Source organism: Aptenodytes patagonicus, chromosome 18 (assembly GCF_965638725.1).
Source record: "Aptenodytes patagonicus chromosome 18, bAptPat1.pri.cur, whole genome shotgun sequence".
Taxonomy (NCBI): Eukaryota; Metazoa; Chordata; class Aves; order Sphenisciformes; family Spheniscidae; genus Aptenodytes; species Aptenodytes patagonicus.
Window position 1 is genome coordinate 700,258 of NC_134966.1, and position 19,619 is coordinate 719,876.

Here is a 19,619-nt window from a genome sequence, read left to right on the forward strand (position 1 = left end):
CCCTCGCAGGCAGGGGTCCGGCCCAGGCAGCAGCCCCTTGGGGAAGGCGCTCCGCAGGGCTGGGACAGGGGAACGGGGCGTTTCACTGCCTCGGGGGCCCTGGGGACCAGCAGGACCACTGCGGGGCTGAGGTTTCCTCCTCTGGGGTTCCTGAGGGATCTCCTGGCTTGTCCCAGGGGAAGGGCTGATCCTGCGCTGGTCCCCAGCACTCCCTAAGCCCATGCGGCCCCACGGCACCAGGCACAGTGCTTCTCTCACACTGTGCTGGGCGCTCGGGGCTTTCTGTCACTCACCAGCCACTCACGTGCACTACAGCACCCGAGAGTAAATTGGGAACTGCCACGATTCCTGCCTCGGTGTCCCATGGTTGGGGAGAGGACAACGGGGCTGGGTGGAGGGGGCTGCATGGCCCTCCCAGACCCCCCCCCGGCACCCCCTGGGCCAGGAGCACAATGCCAGGGCACCAGCAGTCCAGGGGTGGAGGCAGCACTGGCCTTGCTGGGGCAGATCGAGGGGTGACTTGCCTGGACACAAACCCTTCTCTGAGGCATTTATTGGGGTGTCGCTGGCTGCTGCAGGGCACCAAGGCGCAGAGCAGAGGGGTGACACAAAGCTGCGGGGGGACAGAACAAACACAGGCACAGCTGCCAGTGCAGCTGGAGGAGCTGGGGAGCCCCGGGGCTGGCTCCAGGGCTGTGGAGCTGCAGCGGGGTCTGACCAAACCCTGGCTTGGTCCTGCGTGGCTGTGGGTGGCTGGATGAGGCGAGGGCTGAGCTCTGGGGACCTCCTGGCAACGCCATCTGCACCTACGGCTTCGTTTCTGGAAGGGGAAGAGAAGTGCTGAAGGGCTGGGGAGATGTCAGAGCCCAGCACCAGGGCTGGAGATCCACCTCTGCCTCCCCAAGCACCAATGACAAGTGATGGAGCTGTCCCCGGGGACCCCAGCCCTCACGCTGGGGTGTTCCTGTCCCAGGACACCCCATCCCAGGCCAGCCCCCACCCCAGGAAACACCAATATAGACCCCACTAAACCCAGCCTGACCCATGTGAGGGGCGAACGGGGCTTTGCTTTGCCAGAGTGCATCTGATGCCCATCCTGGGTGATGGTCTGCCACCTCCTCACCCTGCACAAGGGCACAGAGGGACCCTGTCCTGGGAGATGGTCTGGCATGGACCTCCTGTGCCAGACCAGTCCCACTGTGCTCCTGGGGCAGGACCACATGGCCATGGTGCACTGTGGGTCCAGCCCAGCATGCCCAGCCCACAGCCAGGGCAGGGAGAACCCACGTGGTGCCCAACGTGGGGACAAGCCTGGCACATGGGGGGACCCAGCGCATTGCCCGGGATCCACAACTCACCGTCGAGGATGTGAAACTCATCTGCGGAGTCACAAAACCCTGCAAGAGAGAGAGGCCGGGGCAGTCACCCTGCCAGGGCACCCGGGACCCCCCGGCCCTGCACCCCAGGGACACTGTGGGGCCCAGCCCAGTCCTTGCACCTTGCATCGTTGTCCCTGCGGTGGCAGCAGCATGGGGACAGACCCCACACGTGGCCCTACCGTGGGTGACACGGGGCCACAAGCTGCTCAAACCCATGTGGATGTGCCTCCCCCTCCCCATGACGGACGGGACAGACCCCAGCCCCAACTGCCAAGCCCCTCCTGGGCACTGCCCTCACCACGGGTGCCCCCTGCTCCCAGGGGACCGTGTGCCACCCACCGTATGTGGGGAAGTAGTAGGTCATGTCTTCGCTCAGGCCCACAGCCGAGACACGCTGCTCAAACTTGTCCACGACAGCATCGCTGACCCGGATGGTCCGTCCTGCGCAGGGAGGGAGATGCTGTCAGCGGCCTCGAGCTCTGCCCCAAAGCCCCCCGTCTCCCCCGCAGTAAAGCTCAGGGCCAAGGGGTCTTTCAGCTCAGAGAAGCTGGTTAATGCCTCCCCCCTCGCCCCCACAGCATTTGGGGACAAAACTCTCCATCTGGAGACCAGGACCCTCAGGGAGACCCCATCTCTGCCTCTGAGTCCTCTGGGGCTCCGGTGGGCATCCCCTGAGCCCAGCATGGGTTTCCCACCCCTCTGCCACCCCTGTCCTTCATCTGCCACAAGCCCCCGAGCACCGACCCACCGTAGAGCTTGACGGAGATGCTCCGTCCCTTCTGGTAATAGAGGATGGCGTAGCTGCTGTGGTCCGTCTCGCCCACCACCACGTCCACCTTGCTGCCATACCCACGGCCTGGGAAAGAGAGAGGGCAGCCCTGGTTGGTCCTGGTTAACCCTGGTTAGCCCCAGCACTGTCCAGGGGCCTCATTTTGCCACGAGTGAGGTGTACAAGGGGTGAAAATGAGGGCCAGAGCGGGTGCGGCCCCACAGGGTGCTGTTCCCCACCAGCAGGCGCCAGTCTGCGGCACTGCCCGTGATGGCATCCGGCACTTTGAGACCCCAGAGGTGGGATACTGGGAGGACACTGGGAGGGAGGACGCTGGTACCAAAGTCCTGCCGAGAGCAGGAGTGGGGGGCTCCAGCTCCGCAGTCCCTGCAGCCCCCCTGCCACCGCAGCGCGGCCTCCCTCACCCTTCAGGAGGAAGCGTCCGTGGGCCTGGGCAGGGAGGTAGCGCTGCCTGATTTCCCAGCACATCCCGTCCCTGTATGGGGAGAGGAGACGGTTGTCGGCACAGGCTGGGGAGGATCCAGCCCAAGTCCCTGCCCATCCCACTTGCCAGGGCACACGCAGGACCTGTTTTCTTGGGTCTTTGTTTTCTCCGCAGGGAGGTGCTGCAAAGAGATGTCCCAGAGCCCCATGGAGACACAGGGAGAGACACAGAGCCTGAAAACCTGCTGAGCCCGAGGGGTCCCTGCCTCCTCCCTGCAGCTCTGAGAGTGGCTCAGCCCCTCAGACCCCCGGGGGCCGGGGAGAAGTGCCCACAGATGCGCTGAAGACCCCCCTTCCTCAGCTGTGCTGCCGCTGGCCCCGAGAGCCAGTCCCTGGCTGGGCGGCTGTGGAGCGGCCACATGCCTGGTTGGTGCCTCGGTTTTCCCAGCCTGGCTGCCCCCCACCCTGCCCAGCCTGGGCAGCCCAAGCCCATCCGGGGCTGGTGGCCGTGCGGATGGCAGGGTACCAGCCCTGCCGTGGCCAGGGCTTCTACCACAAAACATCCCAGAGGAGATCCCACCCACGCTTTGCTCTGGGGCAGCTCTCTCCTCCTTGGAGCCTGTGGCCGGGGCACCGGTCCTGCTCTGACCTGCCTGCAGCGTCCCCGTCTCACCCAGCGTCCCCCGTCCTCATCCCAGAGCACTGGCTCTGCTCTGACCTGCCTGCAGCGTCCCTGTCCCACCCAGCGTCCTCATCCCAGAGCACTGGCTCTGCTCTGACCTGCCTGCAGCATCCCCATCCCATCCAGCGTCCCCATCCCAGAGCACTGGCTCTGCTCTGACCTGCCTGCAGCGTCCCCATCCCATCCAGCGTCCCCCATCCCCACCCGAGGGCACCGGCCCTGCTCCGACCTGCCTGCAGTATCCCTGTCCCTGCCTGCGGCCTCAGTGGCCGGCGTCACTCACAGCTTCCTGAAGGTGCTAATGGCCAGGCTCTGCCCATCCAGGACGGTCACCGTCACCGCCGTGGCCTCCAGCTGGTGGCTGTGCTCCGCCAGGTAGCTGCAGTGGGAGGCCATGCCAACCAGGAACCACTTCCCTGCGAGCTGCATGGCACGGGGGTGGCACCATCTGCCAGGTCACCACCCCGGGGTGCCACCACCACGCTGCCCCGAGCACCCACCACCCTGAGCACCCTTCTTCCGTGCTGTCTCCGATCGCTTGGCACCTCTGCCCACAGCCTAGCCCCTTGGCGTGCCCACGGGGCCACAACTGCCCTTGTTCGGGAGCCGGCAGGTGGGACAGAGCAGGACAGATACGAGCCTGGCATGGGGACAGGCTGGAGCAGGGGGGCTGCGAGGAGGGGGTGTCCGAGGCAGCCCCCCACCCCTCATACTGCCAGGGAGGCTGTGAGGACCCCAGTGCAGCGCTGGGGGTGTGGTGGGCAAGCACTCCGCTCCCATGCCCGCACCTGTGGCCCCACTCTGGACCCCCCAGCAGAGCCCCGAGCTCAACCTGAGCCCCGGCTGGAGGCCGTGCCCAGCGCCGCGGGGGGAAGTGAGTGCCAAACCCAAAACCGAGAACGGCTGCACGGGGCCGAGGATGGAGGTGGCTGCGGGAGCCGGGGGTCCGGCTGGACGGCAGCCGGCCAGGATGGGGGTCCCTGGTGAGGCTTCGGCCCCTGCATCTGCCTCACGGGGCAGCTCTGCGGGCAGTGCTTGGGGGCTCAGCTGGGCTCATGCCCCTGCAGCCCCTGACTGGGGGGGGGGAGCACGCCAGGGGGCTCGGGCTGGGGGACAGGCTGCAAGGGCAGGTCTGGAGGGGGGGATGTTGTGGGCCGGGGGGACGCTGCAGGGTCAGACCTGGAGAGGGACACACGGGGGGGACGGGCTGCAGCCCCCGCTGCCTCCCTGCAGCCCCGAGCCCAGGGCTGTGCCCCCAGCCCCGATGGGGGGACAGACGGGTGCCCACAGACCCGCCCAGCCGCGGCCCCTCACCTGGGGGAGGCTGAGCTCCTCCTGAGCCGCCACCTTCTCCAACGGGCTCTGGGTAGGGGGCGGCCGCCGCTGCCGCCCCTGCCCCTGCCCCTGCCCCTGCCCCAGCCCCGGCAGGGCCGCGAGGAGCGGGCCGAGGAGCAGGAGCGTGCCCGGGGCCACCATGGTGCCGCTCTGGCGGGGCCCGCTCTGCCGGGAAGTGGCGGGGGTGGGAGGGCGGAGGGGTCAGGCGGGCACCGCGGCCGGCCTGGAGCCGGGCCAGGCGGGGGCCTGCGGGAGCTGCGCGCCGGGGTAGGCCGGGAGGACCGGGGTCAAGGCCGGGATCAAGGCCGGGGGCTGGGGGTGCCAGTGAGCTGGGCCGGGCAGGGCCGCCAGGGGCGCAGCGGGGCCCGATCCCGGGCGGGGGTGGGGGGACCCCGCCCCAGGCGCGGGGGTCCCGGGCGGCCCCGACCCCACGGGCGGTGGGCGGGGCCTGTTCGGGCGGGGGCGGGGCCTGATCAGGAGGGCGTGGCCTGTCCGAGCGGGGCGTGGCCTACTGGGGAGGGCGTGGCCCGTTCGGACAGGGCGTGGCCTGTTCGGGCGGGGCGGGGTCTACTAGGGAGGGGCGGGGTCTGATCAGGCCGGGCGGGGCGAGGCGGGGCGGAGCTGCCGCTGTAGGGGCCATCGTGCCGCGCTCGGCTAGCTGCACCTGGCGCGCGGTGGGGAGCTCTGGGCTCGAGCTCTCCGGCCTGCGGCAGAAAGCGGCGCGGTGACTGGAAGGGGAAGGGGGGGAACCACCGAGAGAGGCGGCCAGAGCGGCCCGTGAAAGCCGGAGCGGAAGTGCGGGGCGGGGAGGCCGGAAGCGCTGCGCGCGGGAGGCGGGGGCAGCGGAGCCGCCGGAGCCGCCGAGGTGCCGTGAGGGGGCGGGGGCGGCCCGGGGCGGCGGGCGGGCACGGGGCCGGTGGTGCCGCGGCCCCCCGGGGCGGGCGTGGGCCCCCCCCCCCCCCGGGGCGAGGCCCGGCCCCCGGTGCGGGGCTGCGGGCGGCCGGGCCGGGCCTCACCCCCGTTTGCTTCCAGGCGCGGCGGCAGAATGACACGATGGACGCGGGCGGCGGCCCCCTCCTCCCCGACAGCGTCCTCTACGAGATCTTCCTCTACCTGGACCACGTAGACGTGCTCTCGGTGGGGCTGGTCTGCCAGCAGTGGCACGCCGTGGCCCGCGACGAGTTCCTCTGGAAGGAGCTCTTCTACCGCTACTACCGCATCTCCCGGGAGGTGCCCCGGCACCCAGGTGCGCTGGCGCGGGGGGAAGGGGCTGGCGGGGCTGCCCGCGGGGCCGGCTGCCTTCCGGAACCCGCCCAGCAGGCGCAGCAGTCGTGCCGGGCCGGGGGGGCTGCTCAGCCCCGAGGCCCCCGGCGGCCCTTGGGCGGCTGTTCCCCGGGTGATGGCACCCAAAACCTCCCTGCCCTGAGCCCAGAGGGGGAAATCCTCTCCCGCTCTGTTGCTCAACCCTGCTCTGTCCTCTGGCGTGGAGGGCGATGGAGCCGCTAAACCGTATCATGCTGGCAGTCTGCAGGCTTGGGTGGTGGCAAGGCTCGGGAACTGCCCGAACCCTTCAGAAAGGGGCATCGAATAGCTGAAAATGCTTCGACTTTCCCTTTCTTCTGAAAATACTTTGACTTTCCCTTTCTTTCGCAGAAAGGTGGTTTCTGAGCTCTCTCTAGGCAGGTGCTCTCCGGTAGCTACTGCACAGCTTGCCTGGGCACTGCTGCTGCTGAGGGAGATCCCGAGGAGACGCAGTGAGTCACTGTGCGCTGCTACATCACAGCCCAGTTGGATTCCATGATAATCACTGCTGGCTTTTCCTGATCAGGACCTCACAGCAAGCCTCTGCTTCAGGCTCTGTCCCTTTCTCATCTGGACTAGGAAGAGCTGCAAGTACACATTAGCGATCAAACTATTTCCATAAGACGTAGGCAGCAGCGGCAGCCTGGTTGTGGAGGGAGAACGCGTGTGCCTGCCGTCTGGAGAGGGAGGTGGGTGTGCAGCAATTTAATTGTACTGTGGGCAAACGCTAAGGCAGTAGCTGACCCACTTTGCGAGGGCGAGTCGGACTCGATCTTGGCCTCAGCTTGCAGTAGGAAAATGACCCATTAGCAGTCGGCATCAACTGAGGCTGGTAGGGCCTTTCCTGGGTAGAGCTGTTGGCAGTCTCGGTGGCGGCAGTCATACGATCACAGGTCTGTTCCCTGCTGAGTATCAGTTGCTGGAAGCAGTTTGGTGTGGTCTGGAAGGGTAACCCAGTGCTGTCACACCTGCTGAGACAGGCCTTGGGGACCTGCTGACAGGAGCCCTTGCTGCCAAGGTGGGTCTCTCTTGGAGTCCAAAAAGCCTGTTCCCAGCGTGCTGCAGAGGTCCAGGAGGGCTGTGCTCCATCCTCCGCCCCAAGGATGCGCACGGTGCTCCCAGCAGTGGCCATGGTGGAGGGAATTGGCTTCTTGCTCTTGAGTTGCAGTTGCTACAGAAGGACGGGAAGAAACGCCGAGGATCAAGCAGCGGGAGCCCGTCTCCCTGCAGTGGGGAACACCAGTGCAAAAGGGCTCTGAGGAGAGATGAGATGTGGATGGGACAACTCGGGCTGCGTGATTTCACTTGTGCAGACCCTGGGAGCTCCACAGGGTTGAGGACATTATCTTTCGGTTTGATCTGAGGCTCTTTGACCAGGCTCCTTCACTTCCAGCCTCCTGCAGTTAGTTAGTAAGCTGCCAGCCCTGTTCTTTAGCACTAACAGGGATTGAGCAGTCGGTGTAATTCAGTAACGTATTCAGGCACCTCCCAGGCTGCGCTTCTGGAGCTGTGAGGCAGCCCCATGAGGCAATGGGAGCAGGGGGTGGCTGGCAGGCCCAGGAAGGGGCTGAAGCAGGATTTTGGGGAATCCCCTGCCAGCCTGCCTGCCCTGGGCAGCTCTGTGGTTTGGGGAATGGTATCCAGTGGGTCTTGTAAGAGGAAATGTTGGGGTTGCTTGGCCAGATGGGATCTGTCCAGACCGCTTCCCAGCCGGATGGGCCGGAACAGGGAGCTTCAGAGGGGGATGAAGCCCCCTGCCTAGTGAGGAACGGTGGGATGTCCTGGCAGCAAGCTGCTCCCTGCCTGCAGGAGCAGGTGCCTCCTGGGCTGCAGTGAGTTCCAAAAAAACCTTCAGTCCTGTTCAGTGTAACTAGGGAAATTGGCCCTTATCCATATACGTGTCTAATCCTCTTTGCTTCCTCAGGATTTGCTGCTGCAAGAAGTCTGTAGGCTGCCTTACCGGGCACTTTGTTAAAAATCCTCTTTATTTGTCTCTTTATTGGCCATCAGCGTGACTGCTCTGAGTGCGCTCCAGGCTCTTCTACTGCAGGGCTCCTCTTCTGTCCTGGCACGCTGTGTCCAGCTCCCGTTCTTCTCTCTTGTTTTCTCTAGTCTTTTATCTCATGGAGACGTTTTTTTTCCTGGTCTCATACCCTTTCTGGAACCTTCTTAATTCTGTATTAGACAAGATAAAGATAATCAGTGAAGAGCCCGGTACCCTGAGGAGCAGCTTCCCTCTCATCACATGATAGATTTGTTTGCGTTGTGCTGGAGCACGTCTGCAGTTCTGATGGCTGTTTCGTCCTGAGCAAGGCTTTTGTTAGGTACCCAACAGCCCTGGATGCTTCTTGCAGTGGCTGTACTGCTTTAGAAAGTAGTGGCGCAGCGCGGAGTTGTGTGTTTACTGGAAGAAAAGATTCTCTGTGTGTGGGAGTGGGGAAGCTACTGAGAAAAACATTAAGCCCTGCTAGCATGGCTGAAGCCGTAGGGACGTTGGCCCCGGCGGAGCTGCTGGCATTGCTAGCAGCAGTCAAGACTGCGCTTTATTAAGGACTGATTCTGTGGGTGCTGCGTTTAGCTCAGGTCTGTCACTTCCCCCCGCTTACGTTCCTGTCCTGTGTCCCTGCTCGTGTGTTACAGCTGCCGTCTCCTGGTACGACGAGTTCCAGAGGCTCTACGACACCATCCCTTGCGTGGAAGTGCAGGCCCTGAGGGAGCACAATGACCAGGTTTTGCACCTCAGCTTCTCCCACTCTGGCTGTTTGTTTGCATCATGCTCCAAAGACTGTACCGTCAAGGTAAAGCGGCAGCCTCCCCTGCACAGCCCTTCCAGCTTTGATTTAGTGAGGTTTAGCTGCGAGAGCAGCCTTTAGGAAGTCTCTGGAGAGGAGAGGTTTGACCAGGTGTCCCTGGGCTTAGGCCGGTTCCTGCAGATCCTGAGTTGTTCTCAAAGCCGCAGAACTAATGACTCTTGGAAACGTAGCCTTGAGGGCTGTGGATTTCAGGTCCAGCCCGCGTGAAGGTGGCCGAGGTGCCTTCCTGGCTCTGGCTGCTTTCTAGGTGCAAATCAGTCCCATTGTGCCATGGGTCTAACAAGACCGTGGAGATAATGATCCACTGCAGAAGTTGTCTTGCATGAGTGGTTGTCTTGGGAGAAATCTCTCTGAACATGCTGAAAAATCCAGCTGTGACAGTACCATTCACTGCCTGAACACCTTCTCCACTGGCTGATGGAGAGGCAGTCCTGCATTTAGCCGCTCTCCAAAGCTGTTGGCCATTTTCTGGCAGGGGAATTGACAGGGAAATCGGGACTGGGAGGCAGTTAAATAGGGTCTTCGGTATTATTTTTTTTTTTCTTGTCCTGGTGAGTGCTGGCAGAGTAGATAAAGTGGAACCGCTCTCAGGCTTCTCAAGAGCTTTCTGACTGTTTGTCCATCTGTCTGTAGATCTGGAGCAATGAGTTGGACATCTCCCTGCAGCACAGCTCCAACATGAGACCGTACAACTGGAGCTACACACAGTTCTCCCAGTTTAACTCCGATGACTCCCTCCTTCTGGTGTCAGGTGTCTTTGTGGGGCCTCACAACTCCTCGTCAGGAGAGATTGCCGTCATCAGCATGGGTAAATACCTCCCTCGCCTTCAGTGGGGCTTCCTGGGAGGTGTGAAATGGCGGTTCCCTTCCTCTTTGGGTGTGCAGTGGCCTTGACCTCTGCTTGTCCTGCCTTCCGCCGTCTGTGCAAAAGGGTCCCAATCGCAGTTTCATAGGGTAAACCTTCTGGATAGCCTTAACTCTGCTCAGGTCACCATGTCATCACCTAAAGGCAATGTGGCTTATATTTATTCTCGCTTAACTTCCGTTCTAAGTGACAATCTGGGCAAGGCAAGAGTTATCCGCGTTACCTGTTGTCTTGAAGCCACCATTTCTGACTCAAGTGGTGCTAGTCCCACCGTAAGGTCTCACGTGGCTTTCTGAGGCACATTCATCCAGGTCTGCTTCACCTTTTCTGCTGCAGTTCTGTGAAACTCGCTAATCCCGATTGCGTTCTGTCTCACCATCTCTGTGCTACAGTCCCACTGTGCCAAAAATCGAGGGGTGCTGCTAAATGCACAGCTGTCTTGCTCAGAAAGGCCCTGAGGCCCAGGGGCGGGAGTGAAGTTCTGTAGGTGTTTGACTTGTTCTTGTCCTTGGGGTGTCTGCTTTGGGCCACGCTCGGAGAAAGGCTGTGAGGTTAGATTGCTCTCTGGTCTGGCTCCATCTGGCTGCCCTTTTATTTTGGTTTCCCTTGTGCGTGCTCTCCCCACACATCTGTGTAGAAGAGAGAAATAATCTGTCTCCATGGTAGTGACTGGAAGCTGGACAGTGGTTGGGCAGCGTCCGCTCAGCTTGCGGTGGAGGTGCTGCATCAGTGCCTCTCTGTGGAGACTGGAGTCCGCTTCCCATGTCTTCTGCCACGGTTTCTCCAGAGCCCTTGCTGGGAGCCATTGCCTCACGTTCCTGTTTCCCCTCCCTTCCAGAGAACTTCACGCTGCTTTCCAGGGTGAGGAATAAACCCTATGATGTGTTTGGCTGCTGGCTGAATGAAACCAACTTGATATCTGGCAATCTGCATCGGATTGGGCGTATAACCTCCTGTTCCGTGCTGTGGCTGAACAACGCTTTCCAGGTGAGGTGCCTTTGTTCCAGCTCCACAGGCAGTGCAGCTTCCTGCTGGCTCCTGGGGGAGGAAAAGCTGCAGAGGAGGTGTGAGCCCAGTCCTCCTGTCCTCCCTGTTTGTCTCCTCTGACTGGCCCTCAGGGTCTTGAGCTGGAGGCAACCCTTGCGTGAGGTTTCTCCACACTCGGTGTTGTGGTACCTATTGCAATATTCCAACTCTACCTTCAGCTTCCATTAACTCTTGCCCCATTAATTGGGATGAGGACTTGACTGCAGTGCCCTAGAGCATGTGTTGCTCAACAGGAGAGTGGTTGAACCACAGCAGGGTTGCCAAGGTCCTTGATAATATGAAGCTGGGCCTGGGACGGCTGTAGTCTGGCATGTATCCGAGCAATGGCCGTTCTCCCACTTGGCAGCTCGGTGCATTGTTCCTGGGAGCTGGAGGCAGCTGAGAGGCTGAGCTCAGCCCTGCCTGTCCTTGCTGACATTTCTGTGGGCCGGGTGCTGTTTCTTACGCTGTGATGAGACCTGGAGATCAGAGTGTGCTGGCCTTAGACTGCTTGTTTGCTGCCTCTTTGGCACTTGTGCTGCTCAGACGTGTTCCTCTTCCCTGTTTTGCCTCTGTCTCAACATCACAGCTGCATGTCCTGGCATTTTGTGTTTTTTAACATGAACGATTGATGCTGGCCCCGGGTGAAATCCTCTGGTAGCAGAGACCCTTCCCATAACTGCATCTCTGTGCTGTGCTGACACTACAGCGTTAACTCTTCCATCTCCAAGAGGCGAGGAAGGACCTTGCCCACTTTGACGGGGGTGTTGAAGTGCGGCCGCAGACTGCCAGAGCAGTTAGGCAGGAAGAGACCTGCTGCTCGTGTCTGGGAGCAGATAACAAGGCTGGTCCTGCTGAGGGCTACAGGCAGGCTTCAGGAGCACGGAGGTCCTCTGCCTCTGCTGCTTGTAGGCCAGAGGTTTGGCACTTCACACTCCACCTGTGTTTATTGCGGAGGCCTGTTCCTGAAATTCTTGTAAAGCGCCGAGCAGTGTCGTGAGCTAATGACCTCAGGTGGGGGGGTGACAGGAAGGCTGCCCGGCCTCTGTGTTTCCCAGCTCCACTGTCATCTGCCTGCAGGAGCTTTTTGTCTTGGTGTGCCCACCTCCAAGATAGGAAGGAGTGCAACAAAGCTGGCCAGCCTCTTGGGCCAGTTCTCATCGTCAGCGCTCCGTATAGCAATGCGAAGAAAGGTCGGTGCCTGGCTGGTGTCCGCTGTGGGGGCTCAAGGTCTGGGCGGGTGGCTTTTGGTTTGAGCTGTAGGAGTGACGTGAGGTGGTTCCCGCTTACTTCTCCCTTCTGCTTGCAGGGCATAGAGTCCGAGAATGTGAATGTAGTGAAGAGACTGTTCAAAATCCAGAACCTGAATGCCAGCACTATCCGGACCGTGATGGTGGCTGACTGCAGCCGGTATGATTCCCCAGACCTGCTCCTGGACTATGAGGAGCAGCTAGCTGCTTCCTCCACCTCCACCTGCCCGGTCTTTGATCTTGGCAGCGACAGCGAGGAAGAGGAGGCCAAGCCCAAGCAGACTCCGGAGCCAGCAGTACAGGAATTGCCAGATGACGGGGGTGTGACAGCAGAGGACGGGCTGCAGCAGTTCTTTGATGATATCATGGAGGGCCGTGTGAGGCCTGCCATGACAGAGACAGAGTTGGAGACGAAGGTGGCTGAGCTGTTCGTACGCAACAGAACTAAACCGCCTGAGCTGAACCTGCTCTCCACGGACAGCAACAGCAAGACAAAATACTTAATCTTCACCACAGGATGCCTCACCTACTCCCCGCACCAGATAGGTAAGGCTGTGGTCTGCGCCCAGGGCACGCCAGCCTCCCTGGGGGTGTGGGCTGCAGCTACGCTCTGAATTTGAATCTGGAAAAGACCTGTTTTATTTGCTGCCTGTTTGTGGTGAGTGAGTTGCAGTTTTGCTCAGGCTGCTGGATTCTCAATACGGGAGGCTTTTGAGATGCCCGCGGTCACTGAAGGGGGTTCCAACATGCAAGCGCTTGCCTGAGGGTTGTTTTGTTGCTACGAGGCTTGACACATGGCCAAACAAGAAAGTCATGGCGAGGGCTGAGCAGAAGATGAAGAACGAACTCCTGACTTAAGGACATCAGCCATGAGTCGCACATAAGCGGGTGGATGTGAAGGGCAGCGATTGCCCTGATAGGAGCGTGTGGAAAGGCCTCAGTCCTGTTGCCTTGTGGGGGTGGAGAGGGCATCAGGGCAAGACTAGTTTGAGCAGCTTGGAGTTCACGTGCACGTTGCTTGCACAGTGCCCCTCAGCTCTAGGAGACGGAGCCCTGTGTGCCCCTGTGCCTCGCCTGCCTCCCCCACTGCCCGGTGTGTGGTCACCCTGTATCACGTGGCCTTTCAGCCTCGGCGAGACACTTGGGCACCTCTGTTTTGGCACTGAAGAGGCTTCACAGTGGGCTATTAGCTGCCCCAGCGGGTGTTTCCATGGCAAGCTGATCCCAGGCAGCTTGCTGGCACTCAGCCCCCTTGCTCAGTGGGGTACAAGGGGCTGTAGTTGCAGCACAAGCCAGGCAGTGGTGCTGCCGGTGACCTTTTTCTGGGTTAGGACTTCCCTTGCTCATCTGGGGCTCTTTTGTTGAGGCACTGGGACTAGCAGAGTCTGAATTTGTAGGAAACCAGTGCAGTGATGAGCAGAAGCAGGTAGTCTGGCTGCTTCTCCAAAAGCCCCTAAAGCTAGCAGAGAAGTTCAGTGGAAAGGACCAGACAGATCAGTAGAAATGTGGGGAGGGAAGGAGAGCTGCTTCCAGGCAAAAAGAGTCTTCTGTAAAGCCAGACAGGTTCGGTTCCTTTTGCTGCTTGCACAATTACAGCCTTGCTTTCCTGCTGCAGGCTCTTCTGACCTTCCTGTTACTTGGTCCTGCACCAGTACAGCTCAGTAAGGCAGGGAAAGGCAGTTTCCAAAGCTGTAGGCAACTTGGAGAAGTCACTCGGCCTTTGCCCACCTAAGTTAGGAATGTGACCTGGACTGAGTGTAGCTCTACTCTGTGTTCCTGTCCGTGGCCGGGTCTGCAGACAGACGTAGTGGACCTTGGCCCGCCTCCGGACGCGTGGTGGGTGGTCTGCCCTGACTCAGCCCTGTAAGCAGCGCTGCATCTTGGTCCACCGGGCTGAGCAAACGCTGCCTTGCAGGCTGGGGCCTGCAGCGAGCGAAGGCAAAGCGTGGCACAGAGGCAGCACCTGCCTTTGGACTCCGCCAACTTTCCAGCACAGCCTCCCAGGGCCGTGGGTTTTGGTGCCTTTGAACTCCAGTGACTACCTGGCCGGCAGCCAGTGCCCGCGGCACAGACTGGCTGTTCGGAGGGATGAACCCTGGCTCGGCTCCTCTCCCAGCCATGAGTCACTGCAAAATGTTATGTTTGCCCATCGGTTTGTGTGTCAAACCGGCCTTGGTGCATCTGCTGTCTGCCCCCAAGGAACTGGTACTTGAAAGAGCTCGCTGTTGTGCTCGTCTCTCGTGGAGCTGCTGGTGGGAGCCGTGCTCCCGGCTGCTGGGCATTGGCACTATCTCGCCTGATCTGTGGCACGCAAGCACTTCTGCAGGAGTTTCCTTTGAGCTCCTTTGAGGTCCTGCCTCCCTTGTGCTGGTGGCAGGCTTGAGTCATGGGCAAAGCTGCCTGTTCTGCTGGCTTGTGCGTGTGGAGGCCACGTAGCTGAGTTTGGAACTGGGAGTGTAGTGCTGTGGAGATGAGGATGAAGATGCTGGTGAGCAATGCCAGTTGGGTGGAAGAGTGAAGGTCCTGTCCTGAAGGTCCTGAGCTGCCCAGGTTCAGACGCAGTGATGTTGTGAAGGAACCCAGACTTGATGTGCAGTGTGGTGTCACCCCTACCTTGTTGGTCTGCAGGAGAGGGCTAAAATCAAGGGTGTTTGGCAGCGATTCCCTCAGAGGGGCGATGGGATGGGCCATCTTCCAGCTCCTCTTGGACGCGCTGAGGATTAAGCTCCTGTGTGCCCAAGAGCCGCTGAGGCTCATAGTCCTCCAGGAAGCCGTTGTGGATGGTTTGTGTTTGGGAGCTCTGCCTAGAGCTGGAAGGGGAGAGGGCTTGACCCGTAGCACGTGTCTCCCTTAGTCAGGAAGTTCAAAAGCTGTAAAGCACTTGAACCCAGTTTGGGTTTAAACCCCTGTTCTTGGAGCTTTCTGGGGCTGACCCCCACCTACGCTTGACAGCGGCGGGGGAAAACCCAGCCACAGCCAGCGCATCTGCTGGGCCTTCTCTGGGCTGGATATTGCAGGAAATGTGCCCAGCCCAAGGATTCATCTAGGAGAAAAACCTTTCTGCAACCAGCATGCCTCCCAGGCCAGCGCAGCTTCCTTGTGCTTCGGAGCGTGCTGCGGGCTGGCGGGGGGCCTGGGGCTGGGCTCGGAGTGAGGTGTGGCTGCACCAGCCGGGTTGGCAGCCGGGTGCTGAGCATCTCCCTGGCTGGGGTTGAACGTGCCAGCGTGTCACTTACGGGCAGCGTCCTGGCCAAAAGCACCACTTGAGAGAGCTTGAAGGAGCCTGGCAGGGACAGCAGCCCTGTCCCGGTCCTCAGCCAGCGAGCCAGGTCTTTCTTAGCAGCACTAAGGGAAGCCCCTTCTTGAAGCCTGGGGACTTCCTCCAGCCCCGCTGCCTGCTGGCAGCAGCCTGCAGAACTGCCTGATTCTGCTTTCTGTCCCCAAGGGATTAAAAGGATCCTGCCCCATCAGATGACGACTGCCGGGCCGGTGCTTGGGGAGGAGAGGCGCTCGGATGAGTTCTTTGACTCACTGGATCACGTCATTGACATCCATGGACACATCATCGGCATGGGCCTCTCCCCTGACCACAGGTGAGCGTGGCGGGGCGGCAGTGCTGGCTTCAGGCACTGCAGGGGGTGGGCGACAGCTGCTTAGGGGCTTTGCGGGGTGAACAGGAGAAGAAATGACTGTAGCGGATGGAGCAGGGTGCCTGCGTAAGCTGCTCTCCTCTTTCACATCCCATTTATGTCCTAGTGCTGATGGCATGTGTTACTGCCTGAGCATCTCCCCAGATCTTAGCAGGAATGCTTTCCTCCCTCTGCGGTGCTGAGCCCCGTTCAGGATAGGGTCAGGCAAGGAGCCTTGTAAGAGTGAAGGGGCTGCCCACACCAATGTGTCTTGTTCCCAAGGCAGATCAATACATCACCATCCTTAAAGTTGGTTTTAATGGGATTAAAGAGGCTTGACTTAGCCCCTAGGGCCCACCTTCCCAACTGTGGTGGCCCTTTCCTTTCCAAACATGGCAAGAAGTGTTTCAGCAGCGTGTTCCCATGTTTCAGCCTGGATTTTAGTGAGCTGAGATGCAGGCTTGCTAAGGACCAGAGAAACTGCTCGGTCCCTGCCCTGTCTGACTGCGCTGCACATTTACAGCTGGGGCTCTGTGAGTTTCGTCGCATGCGGTGAGGTGCAGGGTAACTGCTCTGTTCCCCTCCCCAAGGTACCTGTACGTGAACAGCCGTGCCTGGCCTCGGGACTGTGTCATCTCCGACCCGATGCAGCCACCCCCCATCGCCGAGGAGATCGATCTGCACGTGTTCGACCTGAAGACAATGAAGGAGGTGAAAAGAGCCCTCCGCGCGCATCGGGCCTACACACCGAACGAGGAGTGCTTCTTCATCTTCCTGGATGTCAGCAGGGACTTCGTAGCAAGGTGTGTGGCGATGGGGGTGGGCAGGATCCTGACCCTGCGTCCGGGAGGGCTTTGGGGCCATCACTGCGGGACGGCTTGTGCAAGCAGGGCTGGTCCGTGTGCTGGAAACTCCTGTGCGTTGTGAGCAGAGCAGGAAACAGGAGGTTTGTAAAGGGCAGAGGGACCAAATTGGAGGGTGCTGATAAAGGCTGTCCGCCCTGGTCCTGCTGTGAAATCAGTGAGGAAAGGGGAAATCTTGGGCTGTGGCATGTTTGGCAGCGGGCGGCAAATGCCCTTCTTGGGGGCTGCAGGCAGCAGGTGCTATGGGGGCGAGTTGAAGGGCCTCTTCAAACAGCCTCTGGATCCCAGAGGAAGCTGGCCTGCTCAGGTTGAAGCCCATGGGTGACGGGGCTGCAGATGTCGGCTGGGGCACCCTCTGCCTCCGTCTGCATAGAAGGAAGGTGGTTGGGAGCAGCAGGTTATCGGGGCTGCTGGGGTGACGTCCTTACCGGTGTCTTGTCCACCGCAGTGGGGCAGAGGATCGCCATGGCTACATCTGGGACCGGCACTATAACATCTGCTTGGCCAAACTGCAGCACGACAACGTGGTCAACTCGGTGGCGTTCAGCCCGGTGGAGCAGGAGCTGCTCCTGACAGCCAGCGACGACACCACCATCAAGGTGTGGCGCTCCCCTCGCGCGGTGCGCATCCAGCAGGCCAGGAAGCCCAGGCCCAGGAAACTGCTCTTCTCCTGGCTCATGAACCAGAAAAGCTGAACCCAGGTACACCTGCTCCTGCAGCTTCCTCACTGCAGCCACCTCCTCTGGAGCTTGCAGAGCTTTGAGCCCTGCACAACAGAGACGAGCTCTGGGCGCATGAATCCCATCCACTGAGTCAGGAGGGACCCCCGCAGCGGGAATTGCTTCCTCCTTGGAGCATCTGCTTCAAACGTAAGAGCCGAAGGCCTGTTCCTGGGCCTGGTGGGCAGCAGCCCAAGCTGGTCACTGCAGGGTAGGCTCCCCACAGCTTCTCACAAACGCTGCTACTTGGTCACAGCTCTCTCTGGGTGAGCTTTGGTCTCCGAGAACAGACTGAGGCACGTCTCCAGCGTTTGTACTGTGTGAGCCTGGGACGTGGCTGACCTTGCTGAGAGCTACCAGCTGCAGAGCACTTGGCAGAAGCCGCGGTACAGTGCTGTGCTGCCTTACTGCAGGACTCTTTTAATATATAGTAATTTTATTAATGTGTGTTTGTCCCAAACCTCCACGGGCAACTCGTCTGGCTGCTGGGTAATGCTGAGTGCCTCCTCCTACACGGCGTCTTGGTGCTGGGGGGCAGCAGGGACTGGAGGGCAGTGAGAGGGCAGTGGGGGAGGCAGGGCTGGGGGGGCCTGGCTGGCATCCCGTGCGGCCCCCGGGGCCGCAGCCAGTGCCCTGTCGATGCCTTCTGTTAGCAACTACATGTTGATATCGCCAGTTTCCAAACTTGAGAGTGGGGAGGGCTGGTGGTAACATGGTGCTGGCTTTGCCTCTGTCTTCCTCTGCTAAGCAGCACTGAAATAAGCTATGGCATTGGTAACGTATTTATTCTAGAGGATCTGCTGTCCCTTCCCAAGGGGCCAGCTGTGAGGATGGCTGGTGGGTCTCGTCGTCACCTCCCTCCCATGCTATTCAAGTTGTGGCACTTTAGGTTCTCTTGGTATGTTCTCTGTGAATAGGTGTGTGGGCACCCACGGGTGGCTGCAGGTTTTCACCCACAGGTGGCTGGGGGAGCGCAGCCCTCCTCTGCCCGAAGGAACGGTTGAATAAGCTTCCTTCCGCCTGGGCTGACTTGCCGTGGGTTCGGTGATCAGCTCCTCCCGGGGACCCCTCTGACGGTGGAGCTGGCTCACTTGAAGCGATTACAAACTCAGTGGTGTTTACTCTGTCTCTGTCCCTGAAGCTTTTCTCCCTCCAGCAGGTACCCAAATGTAAGAGTCTAAAATTAAGCTCCTAATCTTGACTTGGCCTAGATGGCTGGGGCCGGTGGTGACCCCAGGAGCTGCAGTCGCTCCTGGGAGCTGGGCTCTGGCCTACGTCTGGAAAGGAGCTGCATCCCAGGCAGGGGCTGGGGGAGGTGTTTTGGGACTCCCCTGGGAGCACCGGGGGCAGTTGTCTGTGCCATTCACAGCCTTGGGTTGCAAATAGACTTAATAGAGGCAGGAGATGATACTGTCTTGATGTGCACTGATGACTTTAACAGCTCCTGCGGCCCTTGGCAGGAGGGTTTGTACCCTCGTTCTGCTGTGCCCCAGCAGGTGCCCATGGCTTTATCCAAAACCCCTGTACTCAGGTTTTCTGTCATCACAGGACTTCCAGAAACAAGGGAATCTTTCGTGTGTGTGCACACAGGATCCACGTCCAGCTCTCTGTCCAGTCACACAGCAAAGGAACAGCCTCTACCTTCCTCCCTCCTCCCCCAAGATTGTGAAATCTCTTCTCCCTTGGCTCGGTGTAGCAGTGAGCAAGGCACTGAGGGTTTATGTTTGTACCAAGTTTTGCTCTTCACTATGGCATTGAATAAATATTCTGCTAAAGCATCTCTGCAATGCGAGTTTGTTTTTCTGAGTGCTGTTCTTCTACTGAAACAGAAATGGGGCCAGAAGTGTCATGCTGCTGTGCCTACATCTGCTGGGGCACTGCAGAAGTAGCTGGCCAACTTGGAGTTAACCTGCCCTGGGCTGCGGAGTGCAGGCAGAAAGCTGTGAAACAACAGGAGAAGAAAGAGGCAGAGAATGGCCCAAATCTTCTTTGCCCTCAGGGAGGAGGACGGGACAGCCCTGGGGAGGGGGAGCAGCAGTTCGTGGCAGCCTTGGGAAGTTCATGGCAGCCAAGGCTGAGTGCTGCAGTCCAGGGGCTGGAGCATCCTGGCTTCTCTGTGTCGCTCCTTGATTTCTAGTTTTTCCAAGCACTAACAGACTGTGACCACATAAGCAGGGAGCCAGCAGTGGGGCTGGCCCGGTGCTAGGGGTAGGAATTCCTGTGCTGCAGCAGCATCATGAGCTGCCTTTTGCCACCTTCCTTGGTGCATCGTGCAGCAGCTGCACCTGCATGAAGTGGGTCTGGCTGCTCCCTGGAGGGGACAGGCCCCCTTGGGTACCCCTCATATTTGTCTCTTCTACAGACATGCATGCAGAGGTAGCAGTGCTGCTGCTCCCCAGCACGGGTTTAGACCCTTGGCTAGTGCTACAGCTCTGGGGGGCAGGACAGGGCCTCCTGCAGGGATGGTGGGAGCAGCACAGGTACTTGGTTCCTGATGACAGCTAAGAAAAAACCAGCTTGTCCTAGAGGAGCGCAGCAGCTGT

General features: G+C 60.2%; 2 protein-coding genes across 2 annotated transcripts; one reads left to right on the top strand and one right to left on the bottom strand.

Annotated features, from left to right (window-relative positions):
- Nucleotides 1-535: 535 nt before the first annotated feature.
- C8G (complement C8 gamma chain) lies at nucleotides 536-4,759 on the bottom strand. The gene is made up of 7 exons (XM_076355270.1): nucleotides 4,589-4,759; nucleotides 3,558-3,697; nucleotides 2,574-2,644; nucleotides 2,128-2,235; nucleotides 1,719-1,820; nucleotides 1,359-1,397; nucleotides 536-820 (listed from the first exon to the last, which is right to left on the bottom strand). The coding sequence occupies exons 1-7, from the start codon at nucleotides 4,748-4,750 to the stop codon at nucleotides 807-809; spliced, it is 636 nt and encodes a 211-aa protein (XP_076211385.1). The 5' UTR covers nucleotides 4,751-4,759; the 3' UTR covers nucleotides 536-806.
- A 667-nt stretch (nucleotides 4,760-5,426) lies between these two features.
- On the top strand, nucleotides 5,427-18,863 carry FBXW5 (F-box and WD repeat domain containing 5). Its single transcript, XM_076355321.1, has 9 exons — nucleotides 5,427-5,474; nucleotides 5,642-5,855; nucleotides 8,552-8,709; nucleotides 9,358-9,532; nucleotides 10,428-10,576; nucleotides 11,925-12,411; nucleotides 15,311-15,458; nucleotides 16,085-16,297; nucleotides 16,806-18,863. The coding sequence occupies exons 2-9, from the start codon at nucleotides 5,663-5,665 to the stop codon at nucleotides 17,050-17,052; spliced, it is 1,770 nt and encodes a 589-aa protein (XP_076211436.1). The 5' UTR covers nucleotides 5,427-5,474; nucleotides 5,642-5,662; the 3' UTR covers nucleotides 17,053-18,863.
- The last annotated feature ends 756 nt before the right edge of the window (nucleotides 18,864-19,619 follow it).